The sequence below is a fragment of the Balaenoptera borealis genome (genome assembly GCF_965194805.1).
Source record: "Balaenoptera borealis genome assembly, chromosome: 20".
In the NCBI taxonomy this organism is placed as follows: domain Eukaryota; kingdom Metazoa; phylum Chordata; class Mammalia; order Artiodactyla; family Balaenopteridae; genus Balaenoptera; species Balaenoptera borealis.
The window spans coordinates 25,840,019-25,851,658 of record NC_138879.1 but is presented as its reverse complement, the minus strand read 5'-3'; the positions used below and the strand labels follow the sequence as shown (position 1 = coordinate 25,851,658).

Below are 11,640 nucleotides of genomic sequence, written 5' to 3'. Positions count from 1 at the left end.
CATCAGAAAGGAACACTGTCTATATTATTAATTTTTAGCTTAAAATCTTATATTTTCTCTCTATAAGTACAGATGTTGAGCATCAGATTTCCACTGCCTTTCCTCCACTTGATTTTGTCAGATTCAGTGATTCGGGGCTAGAATGTAGGAAGCTGGGGTAGGTTTCAGAGAAAGAGGGGATGACAGACCTTAGACAAATGGAAGAGAGTTGCACATCACCAAGAAAATTAGGATTCCTTTTGCTATGTGAATTAAAGAAATGAATAATTTAATCTGTGAGATTGTTCCGGCGAGGGAAAGGCAACGTCCCAGTTGCGAAGCCTACAGCCTGTCGGTGTGTTACATCATCTGCACACATAGGCGTTTCCATGACAACCGCTTATAGCTTCATTTCCTGGATCCCTCTAGGGGGTGTCACAGCCAGATCCACCTGCTTTTCACCCTACCCTCGGTGGGGTCATGGTAAGGTCGCCAGAATAAATGAACGCGGGTACTAATGATCTGTTTACTGCTGTTTATGCTCTGTGTGTGTCAGGGGCACGCACATTTAGAGAGCTCATTATGGTTGCAATTAGAATGCACCATCGCTAGATATTTAACTCCTTTTTCTTTTAAATTAGCATTTTAATAACATTCTTTGAGCAGAGAAACAAAATGACCATTTTTCACGGACAAACTTCTAGCTGTAGGTGCAACTTTAATGGCAAAGTTGTGAAGGGAAAAGAAGGGAGAAAAAAAGGCCATTTTTACTACTTTCACCCTCCTTCTTACCAAAAGGATATTTTTATTTGCTTTCTAACACACTCGATTTCCTAAATTTGTTTTGAATCCAATTATATTGGGTGGTTTAAAGTACCTCACTCTCGTCGGATAGAAATTAGCAGCTATTGAAATTAACTTTCTATGTGACCTGTAAAAGGGGAGAAAATAATTACAAGTGTGTGTAAGAGACTCTTCTCCAAAAGACCCTTGCTGTAGGATCGGACTGTGATCTGATGCTACCATTATCAAATATCTTTATATAGTAATTGCAAGGGCTATTTTCTTTAAAAAGGTGGTTGCAATTACTGTTTTTGTTTTGTAATTCTTAGGATTATCTTACAGAGGATAAATGATGACAAAAACTTGTCATTATAAACAGGATAAATAAGAAGCAGAAATAATGAAAATAATAACACAGCATCATTTGCCGTTTAAAAAGATGAGATCTTGGGGCATCAAAAAGTAAGACAGAACAGGAAAAATACAAGGTAGAGACCCACTGGGTCAGAATGTTCCAATAGGCACTGATTGCTTTTTAGGAATCAGCGAACACCTTTGCTAGGTGTTTATAGATCCTCTGTTTGTAGAAAGTACAGTGAAAAATAACAATTTGAATGTTTCGATTATCTTTCCCAGTCTGTTCCATTTTCATTATTTATTTCCTATAAATCGGGACCTTGCTGAACATAATTCTGCAGACAAGGAGGTTGATGGGACAGCCAATGTGAACGAGGAGATAGATGGTGGTTGCGTATAAGATAGATGCTATGTGTTTATGAAAAGGAGCAGTATGTCTGCATGTGAACATCCACAAAGTAGAGCAAGCAAGCGTGTAAACTACAATGGGTATTTATAGGTGGAAAAAAAGGTGCAAGGAAGATTGTATGGGAACAAGCACACTGAGCCTGAAAAGGGTTTGCTTTTTTCCTACCCTCCATGTCCAAGTTCCGCTAAGATGTCCGCTGCTTGCTGTGGCTCCTGTGAAACCTCACAAGCCTTTCCATGACAACAGATGGGGGATTTCACAGCCAGAAGACACAGGAGGTCAATAGTTGAAAACCAAGAGTTAGAAAGAGAGATCTTTATCGACATCAAAACAATCCCCCCCGAAAGATAGAAGAAGGAAAAATTTAAAGACGTAGCAGGAAAGAAAAAGAGCCTTTATAAAAATGCAGGTTAAAATGTTTAGGCTTTTGTATCAGCCTAGTTGCACCTTAGACGCTGCCATTTCATAAATAAAATGCGGATAGCATAGACTATAATCTGGTGATAGCTACCCCAGGACATATCTAGATGCACTTCTGTTATTTTAATTAAATACTGCATTATGGTTTGTGACAACTACATAGCTACAGCGTAAATGAATTTGGAATTAAAGTGTTACTTAGGCATCCAGTAATTTTTGTTTCATTCCTCAGTTTTACAAAGCAAATAGCTATAAAATCAAGATGTTTGTTCATTTACAGATGGAGCAGGATTTTTGTCGCTGTTCTTTTTCTCCTTAATCCTCCTGCACAAAAAGAAGACAGAGCTCAGAGTCTGGCTCCCAACACTCTTAGCTTATGAGACACATCACAAAGAAAAACACATCCTCTTGACTATAATGTGAAACGCTGAATATTAATTGCTGGTATTTCGCTTATCTTTCTAGCTGAGTTCTGTCTTTTAACAATTATTCTGATGGGCTGCAGTCTTGCACTGCCAGGAGATTTTTCTCCTTTGCTTAATATTTAGAAACACATTTTATGTTATTTTATTTTAAAAAAGTCTTAAAGTTGATAATCCTCCTTGGAAGTTTTTAGTATCTGGAACTCTTGCCAAATACAGAATATTAGTGGGAACAGGGAAACTCCCAAAGCTCTTTGCTGAAAAGATGATGCACTTTCTGAATCTAAAAGAAGAAATATTTTTCATTCTAGGAATATTAATATTTCCTTAATGAAACTTGAGAGGGTATTACAATTTGATATAATCAATTGGTCAGTTTAAATGTCACTTCACTAGCAAATTATGAGAAAGAATATTCTCGTCTTACAGGCACAGACTTTCACTCAAAATTTATACGTTAAAGTAAAAGGATTTTTGTTCAAATCTGAGGATTTAATTGTATCTTGAATGTGTCATATGTCAAGATTAAAGTTTTTAAATAGTAAGTTTTCTGAAATCATTGTGTATTATTTCTAGTGTGAGAATCAATATAATCTTCTTATTAGTCTTAAATACCACAAGTGTGGCAATGTCTGCTAATTCCAGCTTTTCTGTGTTCTAACCAATTATCCCAAGCCCCCTGTAACTAATCCTATAAGCATAGAACTTACTGCTCTGTATATCTGTAATGAGGTTATAATTTGCTTCAGTATTTTGCTAGTTTGGTTGGAGAGCTGGATCCATACACTACCAAGAAACACTAGCAGACAGAGGTTTGGGGAGGCTGAGTTCCTTTTGAGAAAATAATTACACAGAAACAAAGCTTTTGTGACCCCTTTTAAATAGAGCATCTCACCGAAATGTCATCCAGCCTCTTTGGCAGATTAGTGAGGAGTTTATTACTAAATCTCTGTCTAATAAACGTGCAGTTGACTCTGGAGGAGCTGCTTGTTATAATACTGGCAGTGGGAAATGGAGGGAATGTCACAGTTAAAGACACAAATTTTCCCCATAATATATTCGAATGGAAACCTCTGAATCCAATACTACATGGGCATATCTAATAAATTTACAATATTTCAGTCTCAACAGCCTTCACCGGTTAGTTTTAAAGGTTTATGTGGTAAAAAATTACTCAGTGATGAACATGGTTTATTCTGTGCAGTATTGGAGGAATAAGGAATTAAACTACCGCCTTTAACAGTGAATTTATTATTACCTCTGTCAAAAGACGAAGCCTTTAAGAGCATTTGTTATAAATTCACCGCAAAATAAATGGCTGGAATTTTTTTACACTGGAGTTTGTAAAGCATTGGGTGATTGTGAGCATTAACCTAACCCTGCCATGGCTTATATGGTTCTAGGTAAACATTTCTGTCTGGGTCTCACAGCTAATTATCTGATCTGGGACTTTCCACCTGACTGAAAGGGGTGTGTGTGTGTGTGTGTGTGTGTGTGTGTGTGTAGAAAGTGAAGGGTCTTGTTCAGGACAACAGTTCAGGACTAAGGAGATTAAAGTGGAAAATGCCAATTTTACTCTTTTTTTAAAAAAATGGGTTTTATAATAAATGGCCAGGGTTTAGAGAATAAGGTTGATATGTAGCCGGGTCTCTTGTCTGCAGGTTTATATGCACGCATTTGCACACACACATACACGCATAAGCACACATACACACACGCACACTCACAAACACCCTCTCCCTTTTGTCCTCTCTTGGAATGGGTGTCCCCTCATTTATAAAAATTACCTGGAAGGAATGAGGCTGCCAGGGTTTGTTCTAGACGATTGGTTCCTGTCTGGGGGAAAGGAATGGCCTCTACTGAATTTGACCGGTGTATGACCGTTGCCTTCCAGCTGACCCCAAATCCCATTCCCATCCTCCTAACTCTATAGCCTCCCATAGGGGTTATTAATGAGAGAAAATACCATCATCATCATCATCTTCGTCATCACAGCACAGTGTTGACCTGCTTGTTAACGTGAAATGGGGTTATGGGGACAGCTTCTGCTTCTCTTTTCGTATCATCATAAATAAGAAAAGATATTTTCTGATGGTACCCTCCCTCACCGTCCCCTTTGGTTAGGTCAGAGGTGAATGATAGCTCTTTGGCAGGCATTGATCAGTTTCATCACTATGTTTGTGCAGTCTGTGCCCCAGGCCTGTATTCTCCCCACTTCCTACCCCCAAATTACCTCCCAAATTACCCTGCCCATCCCCCAGTCAACCAAGCGGAGGGTAATGGTGCCTGAGGAAGTCCTAAATGGACACTAGATGTCACCAAACACCTCCTTTCCCTCAGAGCCCTGAAATTTAAAAAAAAAAATAAAAAAATTCTTCATTTAAAGCAATTGAAGGAATTAACTTATCTGTTTTTATGAGGGTGTTGTCACATTCAACTAAGCACACTGAAAAGAGGAAGTACTGCTGCATTCAGATAACTTTTACAACATACAAATCTCTTCTGGAGGGGTTGGGGTCAAGGGAGGGGAAAGGTCTACATTCTTTAAGTAGTCCTTTGAGGGAGTAGGTGAAGAACACCGGGCTTTAAAAATCCCATTATAACAGACATGGTGTTATGTTAACATAGTCCAGGTGTGCCAGGGACAGGCCTGCTGCATTCGGATAACTAGGAGCTGGGTTTGGAGCCAGGACCGGGCCTGAATTTAAGTAGCTCCAATCCAGTGCCGGAAGCTAACTGTCATCCAGGATGATGAAATCGGTCCATCCTCATCCACATAAGACCCATGGCCATCTGACAGCATCATATGTTCAATGTTAAACTTGACCTTGCCTTTAAGGCTCCCTGTTTCCATACCAACTGTGCCAGCAGAGAAGACAACCAAAGCATGGTGTGTTTGGGCAGTGAGAATATCTCCCCACCTTGGCTAAGCCACCATGTAAGTATAAACCTTCTGTGGTGCCCAGCTTGTTGCTCCAGCGCTGCCTTCCATGGAAATAAGTAGCTGGAAGAACCTTGGAGGAGCCCAGGGCCAACTCATGAGTCACACAACGTAAGCTCAAGAGATGTAGCCTATCAACTCTGTTTACCTTAAATGGTAAACAGGGACCATTTAAGGGTCATTCAGGGACCTCTTCTTCTTTCTAGACAACTGAGAAAGAGTTTCTTTCTCTCTCTCTTTAATTCGCCCTTATCTGCTGGACAGCTCATGTTACCACTATAAATTACTTCTGGAAGAGGAGGCCTAATTTTTAAATGGGCGTTTATTTAGGTTATCTCGAAGAGTAGAACAAGCACCTTTATTATTTAGAAAAAGGTTCCCTAGTGAGAGGCCTTTAAGCCAGGAAGACAGAGTCACTTCTCTGAAACATGGGAACTGTGGCTCGTCTTATCCAAATAGAGACTTCTTACCTCCCTTTCTCCTACTTACAATAAATGCTCACAGCAGTGCTGGTCCACAGATGGGCCTTACGATCCTCAGATAAAAGGAACTAAGCCAGGGCGCAGTGTTCCTGCACCGAGGGTGATTCAGCACCTACCCTGTCATGCCTGGTGCTCAGGCTGAATGGATTTTTGGAGTACACCTGTTGTTGAACCCCTGCCAAGTACTGATGGCCACTAAACCCCAAATCACTTTTCCCCGCTGTTGATGTTTGGAATGTCAGACAGGACTGAGCAGCAGCCGGCGTGTATTTCAAACACAGCAGATGGATTTTTATATTAGCTCCTATTTCATGTTCAGGCAGAGCGACCGCCACACTAAAACCGCAGCCTCTGTGCTGCCGAGTTTGCTTCTGTGAGATTAATTTTGTGAAATTAATTGGGACAAGATTGAAAAGGAAATTAAAATGTAGCTGAGTGAATAGGCCTTTCAAACACCTTTTTCCTGCTCTATTCAAACTTGAATTCTGCGGTGGTCTCAGGCATCGTGGGAAGTAATTTACGGGAGCCATCGGTTACGTATGAGGAGATCTGCACAAGCACCACAATCTGGAGCCACTGAAGAGCGTTAAACACCCCGCCGTGGCCGGAGCTGCGTCCCTGCACCGGGTGGAAGCGAAGTTCGGTCCCTGCACCAAAAATGCTGTTCAGAAATATCTGGGCCCAAAAGGAACGCGGGAACGTCCACTGGATGCACAGATCTGCTCCATTATTAAAATCTCCTTTTAATATATTTGCGGCCCAAATTGGAACTCAGCGCATTAAGTGGGCATGCAACTTTGTGGGGCTTAGTACGGATAGATGTGTTAGGGGAGGTGGGCGGGGTCCTGCAGACTGTGCCATTGCTTATTGTTTCAGAGCTGCGATACATGGCTCTGGCCTCTCCTCAAAGAAGTTTGAGCAATTGATCAATTTTGCCAGTGACAAACTCTCTCAGACCAGGAAAGGCACAGCGCATTTCCATGTAAGGCCTCTTCACTGGATGGCCTTCTATTTCCAAGAGAGGACTTTCTGAGCTTTCGAATATCTCCGTGAAGAGTTCTTGGCAAGACAGGCTACCTTTTTTTTCCTCTCAATTCACTAATAATTTATTGAACTCCTAGTGCGTACCCAATATTGACCCCAAAAGTTTACTCTATTGTTAGTGGAAAAGAAGGGAATATAATAATAATTATCATCCTAGATGCCAGGCGCTTCTTTACACAAATTCTCTAATGAAAGTATCACAACACCCTATAAATAGAAATTATCCCATTTTTACAGATGAGGAAACTGAGGATTAGCAAGATTAAGTGACTTTGTTCAGGGTCACATAAATAACCCACCTGTTGACGATTTGCTTCCCTAAGAATAGGACAGGTGATGGGCATTTGGTTACCTATGGGGGTGCAGCTTTCTTACCCAGCCAGTCATCTTCTCTGGAAAAAAATTTTTAGAAGGGTAAATAGCTCTCTTTCTGGGATCATTCCTGTCCAAAGGCCCTAGACCCTAACAGACTCTCTTGGCTCTAGGATTCTAGGATTCAGGGTTGGGTCATACTTGGGCAACTATTAAGAAACAGTAGGTGTGGTGTGTGTGTGTATGTTTATATATATATATATATATATATATATATAAAATGAATATGATTAATCTATAAAAAAGAATGAAATAATGCCATTTGCAGCAACATGGATGGACCTAGAGATTATCATACTAAGTGTAGTAAGTCAGAGAAAGACAAATATCATATGATATCACTTATATGTGGAATCTGAAAAAAATGATACAAATGAACTTAGTATTTATAAAATAGAAATAGACTCATAGACACAGAAAACAATCTTATGGTTACCAAAGGGGAAAGGGGGAGGGAAGGATAAATTAGGAGTTTGGGATTAGCAGATACATACTACTCTATATAAAATAGATAAACAACAAAGTCCCACTGTATAGCACAAGGAACTAAATTCAATATCTTGTAATGAACTATAACGGAAAAGAATCTGAAAAAGAATATATATATATATATACATATACATGTAAAACTGAATCACTTTGCTATACACCAGAAACTAACACAACATTGTAAATCAACTATACTTCAATTAAAAAAAAAAACAAATAAATACCAAAAAAAAAAGAGAGAAAGAAACAGCAGGGAGCAGCAGGAGCCCAAGAATAAAGTTATTACCCCCCAACTCCCACCCCACTTCCCCATCCAGGGGCCACTTCTGTTCTCTACCTGCCACCCCCTGCCCCTCAGGATATTTCTCTTATACAAAGAGAGAGGGAAAAGCCGAATGCATTTATGAGGGCCCAAAACAAAAGAACTTAGAATTTTTTTGTTTGTTTAATCTGAATAAATAATTAAAGCTAAGACACATTTTTGTGTGGAATTTCTTTAGCAGATTTGCAAAGTCAGCCTCACCATGTTTATTTAGACCGGGAATGTTTGAGGTGGAAGGAACCTTAGAGATCTAACACAACTCCCTCGTTTTACAGGTAAGGAAACTGCTCCAGGTAAGCTGAGCTGCACTCAGTTGCATCTTGTCTTGTGTTTCTCAGGGAAATAAACTTCTCTAGGTTCCTAAGAAGTGGGCTTTTCTTGCCTGACAAAAGTTCTACTGGCTACAGAGAAAAGTAAAATGGAGATTTCTAGATACCATTTTTCTGGACTAACCTCAACTTGGGTCAGTTCTGTCCCTGCAGGTGTGAGAGGCAGGCTGCAGAGTGTAACTGACTCCAATAAAGGAAGCCAGCTGGGGCTAAATATGAATAATATGGAATAAATTTAGGATCCATATGAGAGAAAATTCCTGAGATTAGGAGTTACTGAACATCTGAATAGACATACAGCTGATAATGGCAGTGGAATCTCCTTTTCTATCTGTCTGAATTGGTTCATTTGTGCTTTTTAGAGGCAAGGGAATGGATCGGGTGGCCTTTTAAGGTTCCTTCCTGTCCAAGGACTCTTATTGAGTTAAGTAATATAATAAAGGTAAATCCAATCTGAAATGCTCCCCAAGCCAACGTTAACTGGAATGAAGTTTTATGAGGGAAACTTCAGTTAAGCTTCTAGCTTCTCATTTCTTCCCTTGCCATGCAGAGATTAGCAATGTGGAGAAGGGTGGCAACTGGTGTGCTACTACCAAGGTAAGGGATGACTACGAACTCAGGACCTTCCAGGAGATGGAGAAAGATGCCCGATAGAACCAAGGCAGCAAACTATTCCCTGTGAATTAAACTCTGATATATTGGCTTTTAGTAATGGAGGAGGGGAAGGGGGGTTGGTTAAAAAAACCCAAAACAGGTTGGGGAAGGTCCCCATGTTCTTTGGTATCTCAAAATTACAACAGTCCTGGTAACAGCAGACAGCTCTATACTGCAGGGCAAGTCACCGCACAGCCCCTTCTAAATGGAGGAAAGGGACCCCCACTGAGAAGTCATTAACAAAGGCAAAAGACGTGCAAAACAAACAGAATAATCATGACCGAGAGAGAAGGCCAGCAGACAGTCTGGCTCTGTTCTCCCCTCCTCCTGCTGCAGGCACCTCAGACAATGTAAACAGTTAATTTGTTCACCTGCAGGCTCTGGGCAAACAGAGGCCTGGTCACACCTGAGTGGATAACTCGATTACCCCAGCGTGGTAATGTACACAAATTCTATTACTCGGCAAACCTTGCTTTCGGGGCATTTGAAATACCAATCAGGCCAATGTCCACTCCCTTCTTTGCTTCCAATTTATTCTTGGTGTATTGGAGCTGCACCGGAATGGCACTAGGGTGGTGCTGAATTAGGAGTCTGGAAGAAATCACTAGAAGATTGTGATCTCACCCAGCAGGGATTGCAGGCCTCCTGCTCTCTGGAAAAAGATTGGGTCTGAATTTGGTCCTAGTTCAAATGGGACTCGTTGGAACAGCTGGAAGGTACCTTCCTTCAGCCCTGGTCTGTTTCTTAAGGAGCTTGTGGTATATTTCAAACTGAGACAAACACCTGGTCAAGGTAATGACATTTACAGAACAAAGATAAATTGCAAATGATGGGTTAATAACACAATGGGTTTTCAATTTTCCTTTATGGAGTTCACATACTAATCAATTAAAGAGCAAATTGTGCCTCTTTCAAAAATGTGTTTGTTGATATTGATTGCCTCATAGAGGGAGAACTTTTTAACAAGTTTTTTAGGGACAGAATCGATTTCCTTAGCCCACCTATACAGAATATGTGCAGTCTTTCTTTACAAGGATGGTGTTACTGATCCCTCAAACAGTAGCCCATGAGTTTTGAAGCTTCTTCACATTGGTGATGGATCTGCAATAATATATCCTTATTTTTGCCCATTTTTTTGTATCCAGCAATACCATTTGTGAGATGGTTAGCTGTGGCTAGGGGCTACCTCTGTGACTGAGGAAGAGAATGAAGTTAGCTGGCCCTTGAGTTGGATTCACTATCTTGGCCTTGTCAGCACTTGCTCAAACCAACTGAGCTAACTAGCTCTGACTCCTCCCCCCATATATAACTATGTTACAGTGTTGTTTATCTATAGATGAAATAAGAAGGCGGCTGACCCAGCTAGAATATTTTCAAGAGTATTTTACGGTAATAAATTATGTACGTGGTGATGACCTTTTAAGCACCACAAGACCCTTTTAAAAAGATCAAATTTTGATTGGCATAGTTTTAAGTATTATGTCTACTTTATTTTATTTTTAAATTTGAAAATTGGTTCCTGAATCTGAATTTTCAATTAAAAATTTCCCTGACAATTATAAGACAATTGAAGTTTACGTGTGAGGGAGCCATGTGATACACACAAGAGAAGAATATGACATGGGATAATTCTGGTTATGGTGACTACATCATCAAGAGTGAGAACATCGACTTTTGATCCAAGCCCCACACTCTAATCCTTACCTTGCTCAGAATGCGGATGAGGTCACCCCGTTGGAAGGACAGTTCGTCTGGCTGGTCACCATGGCAATCCCATAGGCCCTGATAATAATTGGCATAGTCCACTGATCAAAGAGAGGAGAAATCAAAGTTAAAAGGACCCTGTCTTTTTCTATGGAGCCCACATTTTTGCTGCAAATGGAAACCAAGGTTCTGATATTACCCCCAGGAAACCTAAGATTCAGGGGGTTTGGGATGAGACACAGCCAGACACTCAGCATGAGCAAAGGACTGTGGGAGAAGGAGATCATTAACTAACATTAAATATTTACAGTTCACCCTTAGTCAGATGCTATTCAGTAACATGATAAATATATTCGTTTATTAATAAAAGAAAATCAGGCAGGTAATTTTTCACTTGGTTTATAAGTAAGCAGCACAAAGAGATTTTCTGCCAGACTTTCTTCATCCAGGGCATCTAAACTATCCAGTGCTTCTTTTTATTACCCATTGAAGGAATGAGATAAGTCTCCGACTTCTGCCTGTTTACACGAGAGGCTGAGTCAGCCAGCACCGATCTGCATTGCAGTCTCACAGGTTGGCCTCCTCTGTTACACAGGAACTTCATCCTGGGCACTTCCCACCCAGGTACTTACTATATGATGTAATTACCAATAAATGTGGAAACGAATAGCACAGTCTTTAAGTGGAACCAAGGGGGTGTCTCATCCATTACAACTAAATTCTGGGTGGGCTGGCCCTTTTCCAGCATCTCATTTGTAGACGCTGAACATGTCTGCTAAGATTTATCTGCAAGCCCCCAGGGGAACAGAAACCAAAGTGATCTGCATTAAAAATGAAAGCAACGGAAGACGAAGACGACAAACCAAGCTTTAGAAGCAGCTGAAGAGATTTACTGGGCTTCTCAGCAAGACTAGATGGCAGTGATGCCACAGG

At 40.5% G+C, this 11,640-nt stretch overlaps 2 protein-coding genes across 4 annotated transcripts in view; one reads left to right on the top strand and one right to left on the bottom strand.

The window, feature by feature from the left end:
• SKAP1 (src kinase associated phosphoprotein 1) overlaps positions 1-11,640 on the bottom strand; it is a 282,155-nt gene that overhangs the window by 10,775 nt on the left and 259,740 nt on the right. For both annotated transcript variants that reach the window (XM_082373185.1, XM_082373186.1), the window contains exon 11: positions 10,708-10,808. In XM_082373185.1, coding sequence (XP_082229311.1) covers positions 10,708-10,808 — 101 coding nt within the window. The remainder of the gene's footprint in view (positions 1-10,707; positions 10,809-11,640) is intronic.
• Positions 1-11,640, top strand: part of SNX11 (sorting nexin 11) — a 51,326-nt gene that overhangs the window by 30,556 nt on the left and 9,130 nt on the right. Inside the window, exon 9 of one of the 2 annotated variants that reach the window (XM_082373209.1) lies at positions 8,199-8,374. The exons of the other annotated variant lie outside the window; for it this stretch is intronic. Coding sequence (XP_082229335.1) covers positions 8,199-8,266 — 68 coding nt within the window. The 3' untranslated portion in view covers positions 8,267-8,374. Of the gene's footprint in view, positions 1-8,198; positions 8,375-11,640 lie in introns of those variants that run through there. 2 annotated transcript variants of the gene reach the window in all.